Here is a 23370-nt window from a genome sequence, read left to right on the forward strand (position 1 = left end):
CATACTTGGACCTGAACCATAACCATAACTCTCCCTTGATGCAACTCTCTTGTGTCGTGTCATTAGAGGATCTTTCTGATCTCCTAACCTGAGATCTCTGCTACAGACTCAACCTTCACCTGAGAATCTGTTATCCTCCACACAAGATGACTTCAACCTTTAACTGTCATCTTCTTCCTCCTCCTTTAGATCTTATGAATCAGAGAGCCTGTGCTCTGATACCACTTGTGAGGATAATTGTTGCTTTTGGTCCCTCATCGCCTCACACCCGATTAAAGATTCACATATCTAAAACTTGAACATGACACATGATGACACAAGAGAATTTGATCACCGAGTTCCCGGCCTCTAACCCGTACGTCTCGGGTGGGAATTGTCTCCCACAACTTCCACTATATGAAGAGGTTACACACACCACTAACTTGTGATGTTCTTTGGTTTACAGATTTTGGTACACAAGAGGATACAAGAACAAGAACACAACAAAGAAGGAGAAAGCTTCTTGAAGAAGAACCCTTTTTTCTTCTCTTTCTCTAGAACTCTCTTTGATGTCTTGTCTCTCACCTACCTCCACTTTATTGATCGATGAAACACACTTATACATGTATGCATTGGGCCAAATCATTTCCAGAATCTTATTCTCCTTTCCTTAATGCCAATTTCGTCTGGCCCATTAAGGCCCATTTGTTTTGTGTTTGTCAAACCCAACAACATGGCGTTTGATTTCCGCGTTCTCGGAGCAAAGGGGTGATGGAGACCGTCGAATCTTGAACTCTCTCGATCCGACGCCTGAGAGTCTCATTAATGAGCTCCGGCGAAGGTATGGTTCTCGGGGATCGAACAAAGGAGCGCCTGCAAGGAAGGTTCCAGAAGAAATAACGGAATTGTTGTCGGAGAAGATGCTTCATGCTCCTCACACTCACTCTCTGACCCGACCCTAATCCCTAGGTTTTCTCGTCCGCCTGCGTCCACCAGAGAGATACGATGACGGCACTTCATATTTTTTTCAATTTTTTTTTTGTTTTTTTATTTATTATATATTTTACTCCTTAACCGGAAAAATACCATAACTTCCAATTAGACAAAATCCGGTTTGAATCTCCCGGTCCTGAAATTGATAATAGTTAATCCAGAATTCTCATATGATTAAGACAAGTAAAAACGTGTTGTTACTTGTTTAGCAAATTAGTCAATCACGATCACTAACTTATATAGCTTTGGTCAGAACATCACGAGCCTACTCGTATTAACACTACAAGTCTACAAAATGTGATTCTCCAAGAATGAAAACCAAAACTATATGTAGTAGGTAGGCCTCAGATTATACTATATCATTCATTGGGTTAATTTCTCAGACGATGTAGGCAAAATTGGAATGGTCCTCCTTTTACATAAGCAGCAAGATCATACTAGTTAGCGAGATCGATCATAACGCAATTGATGATTATATATATATATATATATATTAAAAAAAATGTTGTATAATGTACTTATTCGATTGAATCATTAACCGGCTCATTCATATGTCTAAGTCCATAAGGCCCATTGGCCACCTTCTCTTATTCTAAGTCGGTTTAGGAATCTCATTGTACTTAGCGCTATATCCTTTATTATATAATGTACTTATTCGATTGAATCATTAATAATACAAGAGAATACACTCTTGGAGTATCTCTACTTTCACAACACGTTATCAGCACGAGTTTGCCCTAAACTCCAACTGAGAAAAATTTCCAAAACCCTACACCGCCGCACAACAACCCTTGTTCGTTCAAGCTCAAAAACGAAGGATAAGTTCGTGAGTTCGTGATCAAGCTCGAGGTTTGTGGCCTGTTCGTGATCAGCTTGTTTGTTATTCGAGGTATTTAGCTCCCGGATCAATTCCATTCAACCCCAAAAGGTGCTAAGGTAAACAATCAAACCTTATCATAACATATGAATTGAATCTGGTCCTTAATTCTATAAGAACCCTAAAATCTACAAGTAAACAATCAATAAACAAAACCCTAAGCTTTGAAACCCTTAAACCCTAAAACCCTAAAACTTTAAAATTCGATTGCTATGAGGTTTTAGGATTGCTTAGATTGTTTGCAATTAAACTGATTGTACCATGTTTAAAATCCGGTTGTGATTGATTGCTTGCTTGAAAATCGATTGCATGAAAACCTTAAAACTAGAAACGTGAAATCGAAACTCATAGAGAAAAATATTAAACTGATTGTTCTATGTTTTAAATCCGATTATTATTGATTGTTTGTTTAAAATCAAAACCCTAAAATCAAACCTTAAAATCGGAATTCTAGAGAAAATCTATCTCCCTAAAATTCTTGTCATTATCCTATTCAAAGAAAAAGGAAATCTTATCTAGAGAAAAGGAAAACTTCTAAAACTTGAAATTATGTGCATATTTTCCTGTTCATACTAGACAATAATTTATCTAGGATTGTTTTCATGCATAGAATTAACCACGAAATTATGTATAAAAGCATGGATGTTCAAATACTGCATGGCCTAGTTTAAATTGATGGCATGGTTCGATCTCAAATACCGCATAGCCTAGACGAAATTAATTGCATGGTTCGGTCTTAAATACTGCATGATAATGATTGGATGCATGTTTTGTACTGTGTAGATGACAAAGCTCAACAATCTCCAATATGCTGCCCTTAATGTCTCTGGAGACAACTATTTACAATGGGCATTGGACACTAAGATTACCCTGAAATCAAAGGACCTATGTGAATGTATCGAGGATGGTAATGATACCACCGAAAAGGAAAGATACAAAGCGATTCTCCTCATACGCCATCACCTTAATGAGAGTCTAAAAAATCAGTACCTTACCATTGAGAATCCTCTTGACCTTTGGACAGAGTTGAAAAACAGATATGGACACCAAAAGACGGTGCTCCTACCAAAGGCTCAATTTGATTGGAAAAATCTAAGAATCCAAGATTTTAAATTCGTGGAAGAGTATAACTCAGAGCTATTTAAGATAGTCTCAATCTTGAAATTATGTGGTAAGGAGGTTACTGAAGAAGACTTGCTAGAGAAAACATTCTCAACCTTTCACACCAACAACATACTGCTTCAGCAACAGTATCGTGAAAAGGGTTTCAAAACATATGCAAGTCTAATCTCTTGTTTGCTACTTGCTGAGCAAAACAATGAGTTATTACTAATGAACAGTGCAACGAGACCTCCTGGTTCTGCCCCATTACCAGAAGCCCATAAGGTTGATATGACCAAGAAAGAGCCTCAAGGGCCTAAACAGACCAAAGAGTCTAACTACGTCCATAGAGACAAGCATCACGGCCGTGGCCGTGGTGGTAGAGGAAGTGGTAGTCGTGGCAATTACCAAGGAAACTATTATGATGGTCATGGTTGTGGGAATCGATCAGACTTCGGTCGTGGTCGAGGTAGAGGCCACAGAATTTTCAAACCGCAACATAAGACAAAATCTTTTTGCCGCCGATGCGGTATGGGGAACCATTGGGCAAAGACGTGCAGGACATCTAAGCACCTTATTGATCTCTATCAAGAGAGTTTGAAAAAGAATCCAGAAGCTATCCTGGTTCATCTCGATGGTGAAGGAGATTTCGACCATGAGAATGATGACCAATTGGATTATGAGACTTCGGATTGTCTAGGAGAGGATAATTAAATTTGAAATTGTCTTGATTTAATTTCTATGTTTTATGCTTTGAATTTTATTGGATTATTATTTTGAATTATAATTTTGGTTTAAATTCAATTATTTTATTTCCTTCAATATATATATTTGTTTGTTTTATTCTTTATGTCTAAAACATAATTCTTGTCCATATTAAGAAATGGCTGAGGACAAGAACATACTTGTGGTGGATAGTGGATCAAGCCACACAATGTTGAAGGATAAGAGATACTTTGTTAATCTCATTTTGAAAAATGTCAAGATTATCACAATAGCGGGTATAACAAGTTTAATTGAAGGCTACGGCCAGGCCCATATATTTTTACCTAATGGCACACATCTTGAAATAAGTGATGCCTTATATTCACCCAGCTAAAAGAGGAGCTTATTAAGTTTTAAAGATATTCGTTTGAATGGTTTCCATGTTGAAACTAAGGGTGAAGGAAACCAAGAGTTTCTACATATTACTAAAATCACCCAAGGCCATAAGAAAGTCTTAGAGACTATACCCGCATTATCCACTGGTCTTTACCATGCTAAAATTGATATGATAGAGGCTAATATGGCAATGAACAAGATGTTCAACGAACAATTCACTTTATGGCATGACCGGCTTGGCCATTCGGGTTCTAACATGATGTGTAAGCTAATTATGAACTCAAATGGGTACACTCTTAAAGAGAGACGAGTTATCCCTAAAAATCTCACGTGTGTGGCATGTGCACAAGGGAAACTCATTATAAGGTCATCACCAGTAAAAGTCACTAAAGAGACTTTAAATTTTCTAGAAAGGATACAAGGAGATATATGTGGACCAATACACCCACCTTGTGGGACGTTTAGATATTTTATGGTCCTTATTGATGAATCGACCAGATGGTCGCATGTTTGCTTATTATCAACTAGAAACCTTACGTTGGCTAGATTGCTGCCCCAGATCATACGTCTGCGAGCCCACTTTACAGATTTTCCACTCAAGACTATACGTCTAAATAGTGCTGGTGAATTTACATCCCAAGCGTTTAATGATTATTGTATGTCCATGGGGGTAAGTGTGGAACATCTCGTGGCAAATGTACATACACAGAATGGATTAGCTGAATCCTTTATTAAACGTATTCAATTAATTGCTCGACCATTACTCATGAGGTCGAAGCTTCCTGTGTCGGCTTGGGGACACGCAGTATTACATGCAGCAGAGCTTATACGCATCAGTTCATCTAGTGAGCATAAATATTCGTCATCCCAATTACTAACAGATCATGAGCCAGACATATCTCATCTAAAGACATTCAAGTGTGTCGTTTATGTACCTATTGCTCTACCACAGAGAACAAAGATGGGGCCTCAAAGGAGGATGGGAATATATGTTGGATATGATTCTCCCACCATTATTAAGTATCTAGAGCCAACTACGGGTGATTTATTTAAGGCTAGATACGCGGATTGTCAGTTTGCTGAATCCGAATTTCCTATGTTGGGTGGAGAGACAAACAAGTTGGTCAAAGAAATATCATGGAATCAAACATCCTTGAATTGGCAAGATCCTCGGACTATAGCATGTGAGGCAGAGGTCCAAAAGATTATACATTTACAAAAGCTAGCTAATCAATTGCCAGATTCCTTTGTTGACCCAAAGAAAGTTATGAAATCGTACATACCAGCTTGTAATGCACCAGTACGTATTGATGTTCAAAAGGAACACATCAAGTTGCTACAGAGTCTAAGGCACGTTTGAAACGTGATAGACCAATAGGTTCCAAAGATAAGAATTCTCGGAAATCAAAGAAAGGTGCAAATCAAACTGAGGTTTATAGACATGGCCGCGGCAAATCCTAAGGTACCAAATGAGGTTTGGGATGCTGAACCTCAAGGTCCTGAAGGTATTGATAATAACGAGATCTCAATAAATTATATCATATCTGGAATTCAATAGAACCGAAAAGATGTCGACATTGATGAAATATTTGCATACAAGGTAGCACTTGAAATAAGTGAGGATCATGAACCCACGTTTATATTAGAGAGCACTCAAAGTTCAGAATGGTTAAAATGGAAAGAAGTCATTGACGTGGAGTTGAATTCATTAAAGAAAAGGAATGTGTTTGGTCCGATCTTAAGGACACCATTCGATATAAAGCCAGCTGGACACAAATGAGTCTTTGTAAGGAAGAGAAATGAAAATAATGAAATCGTGAGATATAAGGCACGACTTGTAGCCCAAGGATTCTCTCAAAGACCATGAATAGATTATGAGGAGACATACTCCCCTGTGATGGATGCAACGACTTTTAGATTTTTAATAAGTCTGGCTATAAGAGAAAAAATTGATTTGCGGCTAATGGATGTAGTGATTGCATATTTATATGGTCCACTAGATAATGAGATTTATATGAGATTACCAGAGGGTATTGAGCTCAAAGATAAGAGTAGTTCTCGAGAACAATACTGCATAAGGCTAAACAAATCCCTTTATGGACTGAAATCAAAGTGGACGTATGTGGTACAATAGACTAAGTGAGTACCTAGCCAAAGAAGGCTATAAGAATGATCTCATCAGTCCATGTATTTTTATAAAGAAGTTTGCAAACAAAGAGTTTGTAATCATAGCAGTATATGTGGATGATTTGAATATCCTAGGAACCTCTGGGGAAATCGCCCAAACAGTTGAATATCTCAAGAAAGAGTTTGAAATGAAAGACCTAGGTAAAATTAAGTTTTGTTTGGGATTGCAGCTTGAGTACATAAATGATGGAATCCTTGTGCATTGAATGACATATACTGAAAAGGCACTTAAGAGATTTAATATGGACCAGGCTCACCCATTGCCTATCCTAATGGTTGTGAGAAGCCTTAATTTGGACATTGATCCATTCGGTCCAAAGAAGGACGATGAAGAGATTCTCGATTCGGAAGTGTTTGGCTAGCCACACTAGACCAGACATTTTTTTTGTTGTGAACCTCCTAGCAAGATTTAGTTCTTGTCCGACCCAAAGGCACTGGAACGGTATCAAACATATATTGTGTTGCCTACAAGGAACGTTGGATTTGGGTTTATATTATACTAACTATAACAAAGAAGGTTTAGTTGGTTTTGTTGATGCAGGTTATTTATCGGATCCACATAATGCAAGGTCTTAAACTGGCTATGTGTTTACGCACGGTGGTACAACAATTTCATGGCGTTCAATGAAGCAGACCATAGCGGCCACATCATCTAATCATGCAGAGATTTTAGCCATGCATGAAGCCAGCCGTGAGTGTGTTTGGTTGAGATCAATGATTCAACATATCAGGTCGGATTGTGGCATGGCCGATGACAAGGAAGCGACTATCATATATGAGGACAATACCACTTGCATCGCACAACTCAAGGAAGGATACATTAAGGGAGATCAGACAAAGCACATTTTACCTAAGTTCTTCTTCACACATGAACTACAAAAGGCCGGAGAAGTTCAAGTGGTACAAGTTCCATCATGCGACAATTCAGCCGATCTCTTCACCAAGTCATTACCGACATTAACATTCAAGAAGCTCACGCACCAGATTGGGATACAGAGACTTAAGGACTTTTAGTGATGCTTGGAACAGGGGGAGTAATACGTGCTGTACTCTTTTTCTTTCACCATGGTTTTGTCCCAATGAGTTTTCCTGGTAAGGTTTTAATGAGACAGTGTCCCCAAGCGTATTACAGTGATCTCTTAGCATTTGCACGGTTATGTCATCCAAGGGAGAGTGCTGTAAATCACTTGGAGTGGATCTCTATAACCGGCCCATTCATATGTCTAAGTCCATAAGGCCCATTGGCTACCTTCTCTTATTCTAAGTCGGTTTAGGAATCCCATTGTACTTAGGGCTTTATCCTTTACTATATAAGAGCATCTCCACTAAAGAGTACTCTTCAAAATACTCTCAATAAAAAATTAATATACAGAAGAGAGAGAATAAGAAAAGAAGAGAATCGATGCTGAGAGTGTTTACGGAAGTATCGTTTCTCAGAATTATCTGACAGATGTCATTCAATTACTGGTTAATATTAATAAAAATAAAATAAAATAAATATAATTAAAGTAATAATTTTTTTTTTTTAAAGTAACCTTCTAGGATTGCTCACGTGTTAATGGTGTAATGTACTTATTCGATTGAATCAAAATACATCATTCGAGTATCTCTACTTTGACAACAAAAATTCAATAGCCGATGGAAGTTAAAGACATCTTCCATGATAGCCCGCCACTTTACTACTAGTTATTCAGTGATAGTTGGATTTTTCATCAACTTAAACAAATAGTTATTCTAAATATGAGACATCATGCGACGAAACAAATAAGTGAGAAATTTGCATAAAAAGCCGCGAAGCTCAAAAATCAATGACTGAAACTCGAAAGAACACACACACACACGAACAAGAGAAGAGAAGAGGCCGAGCCCCAAGGAGAGGAATAAGAAGACAAGTGTATGTACACGCGATTTTTACGAGTTTAATTAGATCAAACCCAAGTGAGTTATCAAACGTGTCTTCCATTAATCAACGAGGATGAGTTCCACAAATCTCGCTACTCTTTGCTTGAAGCTAATCTGGCTACTCTTCTCTGAAAGTGGCTCCTTGTGGGTGGCCTGGCATCATCATCATCATATCAAAGGTAAAAGTTTCTGGTCCATTAAAGCTGTAGCAAGCGATTCTTGGAACTGGAAATCACTACTACACCTACGATCTTTGGCTGAATCTTTTGTGAAGTGCGAGCTGGGGAATGGTGTGAGGGCTAGCTTCTGGTTTGACTCCTGGTCCATTCTTGGTCTTTTAATATCCTTGACTGGAGAGGATGGTCCTAGTCGTCTAAATGTCCCTCTACACTCCTTGGTTGCTGATGCCTGTGCTCGAAATGTTTGGCTACTCCCCGAACCCCGGTCACCTCAGGAAATAAACCTCTACGCTTTATTGCATTCTCTCCCTCCTCTTATCCCAGACGCACCAATTGACAGATACTTTTGGGTGATTCAGGAGGAAAAATTCCACAGTTTCCCAACTGCAAAAACATGGGACTTAGTTCGATCGAGAGCTTCTTTGAAAAATTGGGCTTCTTCGATTTGGTTCAAGGGAGCAACCCCCAAACATGCTTTCATTATGTGGCTAGCGCAACTGGGTAGACTGCCTACTAGAGACCGACTAGCCTCCTGGGGCATAGCAACACCTCTAACCTGCTGCATCTGCTCCACCTCCGACGAGTCTCATGAGCACCTGTTGCTTAGATGCCCGTTTAGTGAGCAACTCTGGATAAGGGTTCAGTCCCATTTCCACCTAAATCCCTACCGTTTTTATACTTGGTCTTCTCTCCTAACCTGGACAAGGATGAAGTCAGACACGGCTCCTGCAATTCTGAGGAAACTTGCTACTCAAGCTGAGGTCTATCACATCTGGAAACTGAGAAACAACATTCTCCACAACCATGTCCATTCCACACCCGAAGCAATATTTAAGGATATCGAAAAGGAGTTGAGAAACACTTATCACTGCCAGAAGCAACCGGAAGCAATTCAGGAACATGATGGCACTTTGGATTCGATAATCGTTTGTTTAGTTAGTTGATTGACACTCAACTTATATTGTATCCCTTGTTTTTTATTCTTTTTTTGGCAAGGTTACAACTCTAGGTGAAGCGCTTTTGTAAAACCTCAAATTTTTCATTTATATGAATATTCACATTCCTATAAAAAAATAAAACAGCCTGAAGACGGCTTTTATAGCAACAGCTGTTAACAGATTAAACCTAAACCAACTCTGCTTCATCGATCGATTAATCAGTGCTTCAACCGGTGATTCGAATTCACAATTCTCTTTGTTAAAATACTAATAATGCCTTTAATCAGTGCTTCGATGTTTATCAGTGCTTCAACCGGTGATTCGAATTCACAATCTCCTTTAGTGCAAGTAGTTGGAAATGCAGATAAAGTTATCTCCTTTAGTCAAATTATTACTAAAGCGTTTGAAAAAGAGTGTCCAGGTTCTTGTTTTACTTTGTTTATCTTTATTACATAACGATACAATAATGAGGGCACTTTCTCTTCTCTCATTAGCATGACCGATTTTTATATCTAGCGCCACTCAGATTCTTAATTCTTTTGACAAATTTCTAGAAAAAGAATTGCTTTGATCTGTTTCTGCCTCATTAATCTTCACTAGTTAAGGCTCTAAGTGAAAGTTTAAAATGTTCCCTCCAACTGTCCAAAGATTGTAGACGTTTCAGGCAAATCACAAAAAAAAAAAAACGTATTGTAAATTTGGAAACATGACACCTACAAAATTAAAATTCTAGCAGAGAGAGAGCAATGAGTTGGGGCTAATTAAGGCTTAATTTCTCAGTAAATGATCCTTCCTCAGGAAAGATTCATTCTAAACCATTTTCTAAGATTATAAGAAGGTTCATGGGGTAACAGAGGGACAGATCACATGGAGCATATAACAAACATCCTTACACTACAAAAAAGATCCAGCTTCGCTAGGAAAAAAAAAAAGAAGATAATAGCACTAAGCAGACTTTTGAGGAGGCTTCAGAAAAGTATCATTCACTCACTTGCTCAAAGCCAAAAATAACTTTGATCAGGCAATGTAGGCAAAGATATGAAACATCATCACCAGCCCCCCATACTCAATATTGCAAAAATAAGCTAATTCACAAACAAAACAAAACTATTATATATATATATATATATATAGGCCTCAGAAAACATTTTGTAAAAAGTTGATATCACGAGTTAACTCAGACAATGTAGGCAAAATTTGAATCATCATAGGCCAGCAAAAATGAAAGAGAGAGAGAGAGATCACAATGAGCCTCAGACTGGTTAAAAGAATTGATTTCAGTGATAAATCAAACAATGTAGACAAAATAACATCAATCATCACTGGATCATATCATTATCTAAACCAAACACCAAAGCTCATCAAGATCAAGATTTGTACTAATAACAACACACACTAGATGAATAATAATAATAAAAAAGATATCCTATGGCTTCGCAAAGCGATGAAGACAAAGATTAACACATATGCGATGCGATGAAAACAGAAGTGTTAATCTTTGATATCTATAATGAGAAAAAAAAAAAAAAAAAAAAAAGACCATAAGCACGCTCATAGAATACTATCTGAATCACTCTTATATTTTCTCTCCGCCGCCACCACCACCACCACAGTTTGGTTTCTTCTTGCTTCTCTGAAACCCTAGAATCTCCCTTTATAGATGCAATTGTTCCGTTTAGCGTTAGACCTGAATCTCCAAACTGTGTAGAGGCCCATATTCGGCCCATTAAAGCTTATATGGACCCACCCGACGGGAAACACTGTTTTTTGAAACTTGGGTATCATTCTCTTCATTTTACTAATTTTGTTTTTATTTGATATTTTTTTTTTGGGGGTTAAGTTAAAAACAAAAAAAAAAAAATCCGGGTTCATTAATGATTAATGTATAAGCTTATCTTTATGACTTTATTTTTTTGAATTAAAACTGAAATTTGAAAGAGAGGTTACCTTTTTGAAATCTTTCTCAAGGGAAATGTCCTCTTTTTTAAAAAAAATCAAAGATGATTAATTCTGTAAATTCATTGATGCATCATACATAATTAATAGATCTCATTATGGAGGTGTGAAATTTGTTAACATCCCACAAATCTTGAAAACAAGGGAGGAGAAAGAAAACAAGATTAACATCTTAGAGATCAATGGCGAACGATTCGATAAAAAGAATGAAAGACAATTAAAAAAAAGAACAACAACACAATTAAGAAAAAGACTTCATAATTGTATATTTTTTTTTTAAAAAACACACTTAATAATAAGAGAGAAAGAATCAACGACGAAGGTTCTTGACTTTGGACCATCCCTTCTTACAAGATTTGCTGACAACTCTGATGCTTTTCTTGAACAGATGTTTCAGCTCCATCGCCCTTACCTTCACCTGTTCCTCGAATGCTCCCATCTTCCTTCTTCTTTCTTCTTATCTTTCTCTCCGGAGGTGAGAGAGAGAGATGTTATGTATACTTTTTTTGTAACGGAGGAGGAGGAAGGCTTTTTATTGAAGTTTTGTTTATGCCCCTCGTCTCTCTCTTATATATATATATATATACTCTTCTTAATTAATGGAGCTGTCAATGTTATTAATAGACTAATTTGGAACATATTACACCTAAGCTAAGAAAGTTATCTCTGCTGTTTTTATTTATTTATTTATTTATGCTTCTCCTATAATTCTCATTTGTCTAATTTTGTCATTGCTTTTAATCTCCAAATAAAAGTCTCCTTTTTTTTTCTATGTTGAATTGAACAAAATAATTAAGTTACTAGTAAATTGTGTTTTAGCCAGTTAATTGAATCATCTGGTGCGTCCATCCAAATTGGGTTATTACACGTGTCAGACATAGAACCGTTTGATGTTTGCGGTGAAGATTGCCAGCTGTGCAGTCCTCATCAGGGCAGCAGGACCACCTCCTCTTCCATTGGTCCTCTCCTCTCTCTTTCGTTTTCAGTTTTCACCCTTTGGCCTTTAGATTTTTAGAGAACAAACTCTTTTTTAAAAATACGTTTGAAAAGTTCTGATTTTTGTATGTCACAGCTCAAGACAGGTAGATCTCTCATCTTTGTATTGCATACACTCAAATCCTTTTTGGTTTGTGTTGTTTTAGTCAAATACACTTTTATTAAACTAAAAAAAAAAAAAAAAAGAAAGGCAGAAAGATTCTATCTTTAAAGCTTCTTAAGGAACAGATCAGCTGTTGCAAACACACACACACACACGGACACGATTTATACGCTGTTTCGTCTTAACAAAGATAGATTGCGTTGGAACCTTTTTATTTTTTCCTTCTCAGTTACGTCATCTAAACGTGGGTGGCTACAACGTAAGGGACAAGTGTCAATGCATTATACAAGGAGTGGACGAGTACTGACGATGCTAAGTTCCCTGACCAGCTGTAACATGTCCCGAGGACGCACCCTATCCCAAACAGCTGCACAAAATCCTCACCTGACAAGTGAGCTGCCGCAAATACTCCTGAGCTGATCACTAGTGCCTTCCACCATTCCATTCTCGACGCTAAGGAGGTTAACAGAAACCGTCTGTACACTGTCTCCTCCAGGATGGGAGCTACAACGCAGTAGAGAGCAAAACACCCGCTTCTCGATACATCCCCGCTCAACATTATATTCTCCAATTCTGATTCGTGCGCAGCCTGAGATTCAAACACATTGCTTCTGCTATGTTAAAACGGTCTTAGCAGAGATATGGTAGAGATTGAGATCAGGCCATTATTGGGGATACCTTAGAACCAAAGAGTTGATCAGCTACAAGCGACGTGACGAAGATAAAACCCACAAGACATCCCAAACCCAATGCTGAGCCAACCACCCAGTTTCTTCCTTCCCTCGAGTCATTATTACCCTTAAGAAAGTTGATTGATTTGAATTGAGGCCTCGCTGTGGCCCTCAGCAGCAACACTGTCCCTGCAAGTTCTACCATTTGGAGAGCCACAAGTGATAGCACCTGTACATTGTAGCAACACCATCATGGATCAAACACGAAAAAAAACAAATGCATCTCATGAAATGTAACCACCATACAGAATCAAAAGGCATACAGATCACCACTCATGAATGCATCTCACATATGTAGAAAACTAAATTGCGGTATAATCTTTCTGCGCTTTGCTCATTTCTTAAGTGTTCAATTCGACATGATATCGAACATTCATTCTTCTCATACTAATCTGAAAGGAAACTTCTGCGAGATGATGCTGTAACTGTAACCAAATGCATCTCACAGAAGTACATACAATATAACTTACAAACTGCAAGTAAAATCTTCTGCCGTTTGCTCATCTCTAAAGTGTAGAACAATTCAACTAGACATCGGACATTCTTCTCTACCTAGTAAATGTAAAGCTTCCAGAAAAAGAAAAAAAGGGAAAAGAGACTCACTTGGGCCTGAGGATGAAGAACCTGCAGGTGGAGTATGTTGGCAACAATGGATAAACCCCCAAAACTGAGAGGAATATGCAGAGAGAACATGTAAAGAGCAAATGTGCTCCATATGCTGTTATCCTCCCATGGAATCTCTGATGCCAAAACCGAGAACCCTCCTTGTTCATTCCCCAACTGTTCAATCTAAAAAAGCACCGGACTTGGGAATTAGAATTGCCACCAAAAACTACAGTTGTAAACAAAAAAAAAGGAAACTTTATCCTAATCTGAAACGCACCTGCTGAGTAGCTTCTTTGCTTTCGAGACAAGAGCATCTGAGAGAAGGGCGACAAGGGGTACTAGTAGAGGAGAGACCACGAAACTCCGAATGTCTTCGGTTGGAAACATTAGCCACGGGCGTGGTTCCGCAACTGAAGGAAACCCATCGGCCTAGAATCATCGCCGTCTTTGACCAGAGAGCCAAGCCGCTTTCAAGTTACCATGGAGACCAATTCTACTCTGTGGGTAAAATCCAAAAGAACTGTTTACTTCTCTTTTTTTTTTTTTTTTTGGCATCAAGTGTGATTTTCTATTTTTTCTTAGCTAAAAAAAAAAAAGGAAAAAAAAAACATATCATCTTTTTCATAAAAATCACAACTTTACGATTTGGTTGTGATTCAATGAGAAAGGAGGAGAAAGGGAACATCTGGAGCGAGAGAGGGATTAACAAATTTCTCTTTCTTTTTTCGAATTTGTTGTTGGGTTGTCGTCTCTCTGGTGTAGGGGTTTTTGGGTGATTTATTTAAAAAAAAAAGGATGGTGAGAATCGTGAGAAGTTGTATACAGTCCATGTTGAAGCTCGTGAATTCCCTAATTGGGATGGTTGGGATCGCCATGATTCTCTACGCTGTTTGGCTTATTAGACAATGGCAAGAACAAATGGGAGACCTTCCCTTTGCTGATTCTGATCACCCTCTTCCTTGGTCTGTTTTTTAAAGTTCCCTTTTTTTAATGTTTATGTATGTATCTGAGCAGTTTCTGGATATTCGAAGGTTCTTGTTTTGCTTAGGTTCTGAGTGGTTTGAGAACAATATATATAATAAGCATGGACTAGATCGTAAGCTTGTGGTGCTGAAAGCTGTTAGGAAAGAGTTAGCTTTAGGATTCTTGTAAGATTTGTCTTTCAAATTTGATAAGAGTGACATATCTTGTTTCTGTGTGTTGTTTTATTCTTCCATTGCTGAACCAAACCCTTCTTATGACTTATGAGCTTCAGGTTCATTTATTCGTTTCTCGGTCTCGGGGCCATTCTCTGTCTTGTCACTTGTGCCGGGCACATAGCTGCTGAAACCGTGAATGGATGTTGCCTTTACATGGTAACCTTCTTTTCCATTATAAAAAAAAAAGAAAGCTTTTCCTGCTACTCTATTTTGAAGAAGAACTGTAGAATCTACATATTGGTAGTTTCATCATTCCTTCCTGAATCCATATATTCCTGTGTTTCTCTCTTTTATGTGTATCTGTTTGTTGGCACATCGACTGGGTTCAGTATATGGGATTCATTGTCTTGCTAGTTATGGTTGAGGGCGGTGTGGTTGCCGATATCTTTCTAAACCGTGACTGGAAACAGGTATTTTTCTTTTTTCTTGAGAGGCTCTCTATTGTCACGCCCGCCCATGATTCTAATCTCTTGGAAGCTTTCACCAGGACTTTCCTGAGGATCCAACTGGTGCTTTCCACCATTTCTCTGAATTCATTGAGTCGAACTTCAAGATCTGCAAGTGGATAGGTCTCGCTATCGTGTGTGTCCAGGTATCTTAACTGTTAGCAACTAAGATTCAACTTTACGTTAGCTTCTAAAATTGCTTAGTTTTCTTTGGTTTATCTGCAGGGTCTATCAGTTTTATTGGCAATGTTGCTCAAAGCTCTTGGACCTCACCCTCACCGTCATTATGACAGTGACGACGAGTACAATGTAAGCACAGTTGCACTCCTCCAGGACGCTCGACAGCCGCCTCCATACGTTGTTGGAGAACCCATGTATGGACCCAAACCGGGAGCTTGGACCGTTAGGATTAATGAAAGGGCAAACCGGTGAGAAGAAAAGCGCAAACGAGTCTTCTCTCTTTCCATGTGTGCATTTACTTTGCCTTCTTGTTTCTTTCACTTTCTCTTTCAGTGTTATCTCTTGTAAATCCTGGATTCACAGATACATATTGGAGATATTGTTCCAACATTATAAAAAGTATGTGATGAATGTAAATCTCTCTACACGCTTTTAGGTTTAAGCATCATTTCAAATGTTGTTGTGATGAATTGGATCTTCATTATGCAAATATAAGAAACAAAAAAAATACAATAATACATACATGTTCTCTGGGTTGTTAAGTGACAACAAAAGAAGTCTCTTTCATTTGTTAAACCCCTTTTAAATATTTGGGTTATTATATGGCCATAATCACCTTTGATCACCACATGCACAAGAATGGTCTTAACCTTAACTTACACTTCAACATCCTTTACTTACAAAAGATTATAAAGTAAAACCAATACTTGAGTTTCATATTGAACAGGGGTCAAAATCCAAAGACCAGATGCAACTTAGTAAAGACAAGCCAATAGCCTTAACATAGAAGAAACAACCCAGAGCAGAGTCATAACATAAACCAGAAACTTAGATAGGAAAATTCCAATTAATCAAGAAAAACAAAATCCAAAGTTCCAAACAAAAAAAAAGAGACATTTTGCATCTAATGGCTAGATTCCTTCAGCGATCAGAGCAACCACTTCATGCAAAAGCTCTGACTTTTGCGACACAAGTCCAAGTTCCTTGGTTTGCAAGACTCTCCATGCATCTTCAACCCTCTTCTTCTTCTCTGTGTCCACCGAACTCCATCTTCTTTTCAGAGAATCTTCATTCACGCCAAGACTTGCAACTTGTCGAAACAAAAACGAGTTTTTGAACCAATCTTGTCTTTGTTCAAGAAACACCACATCTTCATCTTCTAGTTTCTTAATCCCCTCATTCTTCCTTGACTCCTCAGCATCATCCACACCCCAGATCATTTTCGACAATTCAAAAGATTTCAGATTATGAGCTTCCGTAGAAGCAGGTTTTTTATCCTTCTTCCATTTATTCATAAACTTCCTCTTCACTGTCTTAATTTTCTCTATGCACTGAGACAAACTAACCTTAACGCTGATAGAATCCTTGATGAATTCATAGAATCCACTCTTGTCTTCAGTCGTTGTCTTCCCTGTTAGAGATTTGAAAGCAAGGATTCCTTGCAACACACGGATCTCATCTTCTTCCGTCCAAAGCCGTTGATTATTTGGCTTCTTCACATCTTTTTTGGCTCGTTTTGCGGCATTCACATCTTCGGTTGAAGTCTCTTCACTTGCCCTCTTCTTAGCCTCGCCGGAAACACAAACTTCCTTCTTCTTGGCCTTCTTAGCTGGAACAGTTTTCTTCTTCTCAGACGAAGCCTTCGGGGTGGCTGCAGCAACATCAGAAGCGGGAGAAGATTGTAGCTTCACGTCCATGGTGAGTTCATCTTCTTTCTCACAAGAAGACGAGTCGGAACTTGAAGGTTCCCATGGTCTGAGTCGTTTGAGATGCTTAGTCGTCATTGGAAATGAAAAATTATCAAATAAGGTTTCAGATTCTTAGTGATATGAGAGAAATGGTATTAAAGGCGCAAAAAAGCATATGACGATTTGTTTGCCTAACTATTGGAAATGTGAATATTTATGAAAATCCAATACTACTATTCTCTTTTCTTGATTTTGGTTTAAAAGGTTTAAAAGGCGCAAGAAGAATTAAAAGGTTTTATCATCACTCTTGTCTACTACACAATTAACGTAAGGTTTACAAATTTTTAACATAACAATTTATTCTTGGCCTAATTATCAAATTTCCTTGTTCAATTCAGAGATATATAGTTACCATAATAATTTACAATTACTGCAAGACATCTATTACCAAAAAAATATCTAAAAGTTTATGTAAATTTTCAAAACGTATAAAGAAATCGTAATAGTTAAGTACTTAAGTTCAACCATTTAACAAGTTTTCTCATTTGGAATGGAACTAGGATTTAACTCGCGGTACACCGCGGGACAATATTTTAATTTTAAAAATTTAAAATGTATATTGTATTTATTTGTTATTTTATTATTGTTTTATTAATTTAAAAAATATAAAATTTTACAGGTATTTGATATAAGTATTCAAAGTATAGGATTTTTGTAGTGTTTTCAAGGTTTTAACCCGTGTGATATATGTATAGTGTAGTAATACATTTATCTCCTGGTACACATCTAAAAGTGTTAAAAAAAACAACTCCACTTAACTCCCTATATAGGATTAATGCCAACCCGTCTCACCAAAATCAAAATAATTTTTTGCGTAAAAAAATAATCAAGATAAGTTTTTTTATCAAGTTTAATTATGTTAATTGTTTTACCAAATTAGCATACTTATATAGTTTATAATTTTTCCATGTCAATATATATAGTTTATGATAATTAATAGAATTTTATTTTTTTTGGTAATTCCTCAAAAAATAAAAATAAACCAAATTATATGGGGGTTTTCAACATATTTAATGTGACATTTTATAATTGGATTTTCAGTTTAGGAAATTTATTAATGTTAATATAATTATGGATATTGTAAACTTTTGTTATGGAAAATCTGTTGTATATCATTTAAATTTGAGAGATTCTAGCATCAATAAAAATAGTTTTGGAGATTTAATGGGTTAAAACCGTATTTAATGGCATTAAATGTAACAAATGTTGGTCAATTTAAGAAAGTTTAATATTTGAATGTTATTTATGGAATTGTTTTATGGGTTAATGTTGTAAAAAAAAATAATTAAAACTTAAAGAGTATAAACGAAAATGTACTTGAAAAATGTTAATATAAACTAGATTTTAACCCGCGGTATACCGCGGGACAATTTTTTTATAATTAAATTTTTATTTTTTAAGTTATATATATTAATTTTGTTTGTTTTGTTTAGTGTTTAAGATTGTATAATTGTATATTGATTGTTATTTTAAATTAAAATATTTTGTGTGCTTTAGTAATAGACATTCACAAAAACTATATAATCATATTTGTGTAAATTCTAACCCGCTCCATCACATGACTCAGAGAATTTAAATTTCTTTTAGCAAATTAAAATGTTTAGAATATTTTATTTTTTGCTTTAAATATTATTATTATGGAATATTAATTAATTTCATATTTCTTTTAAGTATATTTTTGGAAGTAATTTAAGTTTGGTGTAAACTAATTTTGATACACAAAACTTACTATAGAAATGCCAAGTTGGGATTTCAAGAAAGATATATTTTTATTGCAAAAAAAAAATCTTTCTAAATAGTTAAACAAATACAAAAAAGTGTAGACTCGTCAAATAAGTCTAAGTGATATGATCAATAAAACACTATACTTTATGTATTTTGACTGTTTAATACACCCTAGTCTCTCATCACTATGACCATTTTTATTCTTTTTGATAAATCTGAAATAAAGAAAATGATACATGCTTATAATTATAAATAACTATTTACTTAAAACTCATTTTTCATTTCTAAGTCAAAATTGAGTTTATTAGTTGGTTTGTTGACAGTTGGCATCTCAATCTCCCCGATGTTAATGACTTTGCCAATGACATCTGCAAACAAAAAAACAACAATATTTAGTGAATATTATCAGAATGCTAATTAAAAAATATATTAATACACATCTATGTTACAAACTCATATAGTTATTTTATACCAACCAATCAACCTGTACTGATTTAGATCACATTAATTTCTCAAACTTAGCCTAAGTTTAAATATTTGAAATCAGATTTAGTGTCATTGCGTGTGACCACAGTTCCGTTAAGAATATCGGAATTGACCAAATGCATGAGTAAGAGAAAATGTCTCAATGAATCTCCTTGAGATTGTTCATGTAACTGGAAATCAAATCTCATTTGTCATATGCATGGATTTTTAACACCTTAAAGTAAATAAATAAAAAAACAAATGATATTAGCGAGAAAGGTTGGATCACATAATAAGTAATAGTAACAGATGACAGGATAAAAACAAAGAAATCAATAATAATACATGAAATAAGGAAAACATAAGAAGTAGCAAATAATCACCTTTTCGCCATTGGAGTGGTTAAACCTTTTGCGTGTGCTAAAAAAAAAAAGAGAAACGAAAGTGGTGATATTAGCTGCTGTAAAAAGATAAGTATTTATAGTGTTTATAGAGGTTGTACGATTTTGTGTGAATGTGTAGAGATAATCTTGGTGATCAAGTATACAATATCTCGAACATATAACAATTTCAGAAAGTTTAAGTAGGATATAGAATGTAGTTATGAAATATGATAGTAATATAATATTTCATTAATTATGAATGTGGGTGTAGTATATCATGTTTCCTTTTCTTATTAAATCTCCAATTGCAGCTTAACATATTAATAAATATGAAGATTTGATTAGGATATTATAATTATTATTAGCACATTAAATCATTTATTGTTTAATATCATGATTTCATCTATATTAATTAGTATAGATATTTTAGGAATCCAAATGATTTCTCGATTTTTTAGATATATTATTAGAGTAATCAATTTTGTTTTGCCATAAATTGATTCTAGATTTATTTTTGCAAATGTATAGGGATCAGTTTTGTAAATAAAAGTTTAAATAACTAAAACTAAAAGGGTATAACCCAAAATATACTTCAAAAATGTATATATAGATATACAGATATAAACCGGAATCTATACTTGCCTACGAAGTAAAAATAACTTAGCCCAACTCTTATTATCTATACTTGCCGACGAAGTAAAATATTTGGTAAAATTTGATTTTCTTAATTTGGTTTCTCGTGTTAATGAACGTTATCTACGTCATAATAATTATTTAGGTTGTAATCTTTTGTTCTTAAAGTTGGCCGATTTATATTAAACTATCATAAAGATCAAATAAATTAAGTTTTGAGTATTTAAATAAGATAAACTTCAAGGACATAAATCAAAATATATTTCAAAAATGTTAATATAGATAGTTAAGTTCATGCATGTACTTACTCAATTTCAATTTTCAGCCAAAATTAACATTGCAAGTGCAGATCAAGATATTGTTTTTTTTCTTTTTCTTTTACCTGACATTTCCGACCAAAATATTTTATCGGAATTTTGTTGAAAAATTTCGTCGAAAACTTGTTAAGACTTTCCGACATAAGTATTTCGTCAGAAATTTGTTATCATCAGATATTTGTCGGAATCTTTTCGATGAAGAAAAGATTAGTGCGCACAGGATCTCGTCAGCTGCCTCCATAGTCCATAAGTTGTTGGATGAATGTAACAAAACACTCCACATTTCAAATGTTGTGATGGGTTGGTTCGGTCCTGTTGTTACCGGTTCTATATTATATAGCAACCGTAGAATCACTAATCATCGTTACTAACTAAGGATGGATTCTTATGAAGGTGTTGTTCACATAAATAATATTCGATTTAAAATTAAACAAAAATTGGATTATATAAAGCAAATAAAATAATTGAAGACCATGAGAAGTGGTACTGCCTTATGGGCACATGGGAAGATATCGGATAAAAGTCTTATTGTGTAGATTATGGCAAGGAAGGAATTAATTGAGAATGTGATGTGAACTGTAAGATTCCTATATGAACTGTTTTTATTGATGCTCTCATCATCTCATGTGACTTTGTAATTTCGTGAATTACGTAACATCTTTTTCTTGTTGTCATTCTCAATAATTCGATTCTGACTTTTCCACTTTAACTAAAGCATTCTCATTTGTTTTGGGGTTTTTTTTTGTTTGTAATGAAGTTATAATTTGTCAATAATATATTTCACTAGCTAGACTTTCATAATGCACACATGTTTCCAGTCAGTATTCATGCTGGTTGTTAAGAAACTAACTTATATATTATCCGTGTAAGTCGGACTTTCACATTTTGTACATGTACGTTCATATCCAATGTAGATGCTTACATATAGTTAAGTTTGTATACATATAGCAATATATATGTAGTCCTGTGGACTCTCATGATATATATTGAAAGAGGTGAATTGATGATAAAATCTTTAATGAGATTGACCACTAACCTCAGTCAAAAGTGGAGTTCACCTTGACGTAATGTCATACATGGTTTGATGCGAACAACATAGAGAGTTAGAGACCCCAGGGACATTTAACAGTTTAAGTTGTAGGACGATTTTGAAGGTAAAGAACTCACCTGATCTCATGTCGGGACCTAAGAAAGCCTAACCAGTAGTACCATGGATTTGTTAGGTTTATAAGGGCAAAAAACGTGAGTTATCGACTGGCAACTCACCCTAGAACTGCAAAGTTTTATTTGGGTACTACAAATATTATGAGTCATATATATAATAATAATAATTGTGTGACTACGCTTAAACCTCCAATATTTTGTCACACTCAAACTTTGTAAGCTGGAGTTTGTAATTGATCCACTACTAAAAATATTTCCTTTCGAAGTTTGTATCTAAGAGAAGTGTATATCATTCTTGTAAGCTTTTAGAAAGATAAGTAAAGTATAAGTTCGAATAATCAAAAGTATTGGACTGTGGGGGAGTCATGTGCGGTCTGCCAAAACTATGTAGTATATGAAAGTGTGAGAACTTATGATCTGAACAATGAAACAACGATTTCTTTAAACTCTCCTTTGATTAATAGAAAATCTGTTTACAAGTTTATTCTAAACAATTTTCTAATCTCTCAAAACTCTCTTTAAAGAAACCTCAAGCTCTTTCTAAGTTCGTAGCTCTTTTCTTTTCTTAAAGACTAAAACTTAGTAGCTAGGTTAACTTTCTCTTGTTTGTGCTAAAGCTTACATTCAGCTTTTGCACCCAATTTATAGAACTAGGCCTATGCCATACAAAGGGTAAACTACCTATTCTAATCCTAATAGGAATTGGACAATTTTCTTTTTCTTTATGTTTTAGGAAATTTCCTTCTTTCTTCATGTTTACATTCCTATTGTAAACATGAAGCTCTTTGATCTTCTAGAAGCTTCTTGGGCCTTCTTGTCCTGTGTAAATCTTCAGCTTTATAAATGCCGACATAAATAACTTGATACTCTGTTCTTGTACTAATACTCTGTTCTTCTGAAGTAGTTCACCCTTTTGAACAAATGCCGCATCTTCAATCTCCCCCTTTTTAACTTTGTGCTTCTCAAGCATAAGAATTTTGAAGTTGGTTTAGACTTAAAACAAATAACTTTAAGCATAGTCAACAGTTCAAAAACATAAACCAAAATGATCACCGAACCATAGTCAAGCATTCAAACACAATGAACTAACAACTCGAAAGCATTAATGAAAACACAAAACTCCCCCAGAATCTCAGACCAACACCAAAACACAAAACAAAAAACTCCCCCAGAATCTCAGACCAACTCCTTCTCCCCCTGCTTGAGAAAACAACAGTTAAAAACATCTCAAATCATCTTGGATAGTGGATGATTCTGTATGAGCCTCTGTACTACTTCCGTATGTCTTTGCAGAGCTTGAGCTGTATCAATAGTGGACGAATGCTTCCCAGCTGAAGAATCTCAGAAGTAGAAGAAACTCCCTTATCAGGTTGCCTGCTATCTGGAGATACTGGTGTCGACTTTTTACTCTCTGGAATCAGTTTATGCTTAACATCATAGATATGTCATGTTCTGGCATCC

At 35.7% G+C, this 23370-nt stretch overlaps 5 protein-coding genes and 1 non-coding gene across 7 annotated transcripts; 3 read left to right on the forward strand and 3 right to left on the reverse strand.

Moving 5' to 3' along the window:
- The first annotated feature begins 2632 nt into the window (after window positions 1-2632).
- Window positions 2633-3664, forward strand: LOC147950386 (uncharacterized). Its single transcript, XM_087509464.1, has one exon. It carries the CDS (start codon window positions 2633-2635, stop codon window positions 3662-3664), a length of 1032 nt encoding a protein of 343 aa, XP_087365590.1.
- A 4549-nt stretch (window positions 3665-8213) lies between these two features.
- Window positions 8214-9263, forward strand: LOC147950387 (uncharacterized). The gene has a single exon (XM_087513190.1). It carries the CDS (start codon window positions 8214-8216, stop codon window positions 9261-9263), a length of 1050 nt encoding a protein of 349 aa, XP_087369316.1.
- A 1124-nt stretch (window positions 9264-10387) lies between these two features.
- LOC147950388 (small nucleolar RNA SNORD34) lies at window positions 10388-10474 on the reverse strand. Its single transcript, XR_015565703.1, has one exon. It is a non-coding gene; the product is annotated as a small nucleolar RNA SNORD34 (small nucleolar RNA).
- A 1924-nt stretch (window positions 10475-12398) lies between these two features.
- Window positions 12399-14088, reverse strand: LOC104766754 (uncharacterized). The gene is made up of 4 exons (XM_010490698.2): window positions 13927-14088; window positions 13647-13832; window positions 12991-13212; window positions 12399-12901 (listed from the first exon to the last, which is right to left on the reverse strand). The coding sequence occupies exons 1-4, from the start codon at window positions 14086-14088 to the stop codon at window positions 12551-12553; spliced, it is 921 nt and encodes a 306-aa protein (XP_010489000.1). The 3' UTR covers window positions 12399-12550.
- LOC147950389 (tetraspanin-19) lies at window positions 14019-15891 on the forward strand. 2 transcript variants are annotated; one of them, XM_087463013.1, is made up of 5 exons: window positions 14019-14611; window positions 14905-15004; window positions 15178-15258; window positions 15336-15440; window positions 15520-15891. In XM_087463013.1, exons 1-5 carry the CDS (start codon window positions 14445-14447, stop codon window positions 15724-15726), a joined length of 660 nt encoding a protein of 219 aa, XP_087319139.1. In that variant the 5' UTR covers window positions 14019-14444; the 3' UTR covers window positions 15727-15891. The 2 variants fall into 2 exon arrangements, with proteins under 2 accessions (XP_087319139.1, XP_087319144.1); XM_087463018.1 differs by having other exon boundaries at window positions 14254-14797.
- A 273-nt stretch (window positions 15892-16164) lies between these two features.
- Window positions 16165-17258, reverse strand: LOC104768032 (putative transcription factor At1g61730). The gene has a single exon (XM_010491978.2). It carries the CDS (start codon window positions 17256-17258, stop codon window positions 16386-16388), a length of 873 nt encoding a protein of 290 aa, XP_010490280.1. The 3' UTR covers window positions 16165-16385.
- Between the last annotated feature and the right edge of the window lie 6112 nt (window positions 17259-23370).

Source organism: Camelina sativa, chromosome 1 (assembly GCF_030686135.1).
Source record: "Camelina sativa cultivar CO46 ecotype springtype chromosome 1, ASM3068613v1".
NCBI lineage: Eukaryota > Viridiplantae > Streptophyta > Magnoliopsida > Brassicales > Brassicaceae > Camelina > Camelina sativa.

What these genes read in the sequence shown, in the direction of transcription:
- LOC104766754 (XM_010490698.2), bottom strand. Translation starts at nt 14,088, where the DNA reads ATGATTCTAGGCCGATGGGTTTCCTTCAGTTGCGGAACCACGCCCGTG. An exon ending in GCAAAGAAGCTACTCAGCAG is followed by an intron (nt 13,833 to 13,926) that starts GTGCGTTTCAGA and finishes GTGCTTTTTTAG; the next exon opens with ATTGAACAGTTGGGGAATGA. An exon ending in TTCTTCATCCTCAGGCCCAA is followed by an intron (nt 13,213 to 13,646) that starts GTGAGTCTCTTT and finishes TACAATGTACAG; the next exon opens with GTGCTATCACTTGTGGCTCT.
- LOC147950386 (XM_087509464.1), top strand. Translation starts at nt 2,633, where the DNA reads ATGACAAAGCTCAACAATCTCCAATATGCTGCCCTTAATGTCTCTGGA.
- LOC147950389 (XM_087463013.1), top strand. Translation starts at nt 14,445, where the DNA reads ATGGTGAGAATCGTGAGAAGTTGTATACAGTCCATGTTGAAGCTCGTG. An exon ending in TCTGATCACCCTCTTCCTTG is followed by an intron (nt 14,612 to 14,904) that starts GTCTGTTTTTTA and finishes TATGAGCTTCAG; the next exon opens with GTTCATTTATTCGTTTCTCG. An exon ending in TCGCTATCGTGTGTGTCCAG is followed by an intron (nt 15,441 to 15,519) that starts GTATCTTAACTG and finishes GTTTATCTGCAG; the next exon opens with GGTCTATCAGTTTTATTGGC.
- LOC104768032 (XM_010491978.2), bottom strand. Translation starts at nt 17,258, where the DNA reads ATGACGACTAAGCATCTCAAACGACTCAGACCATGGGAACCTTCAAGT.
- LOC147950387 (XM_087513190.1), top strand. Translation starts at nt 8,214, where the DNA reads ATGAGTTCCACAAATCTCGCTACTCTTTGCTTGAAGCTAATCTGGCTA.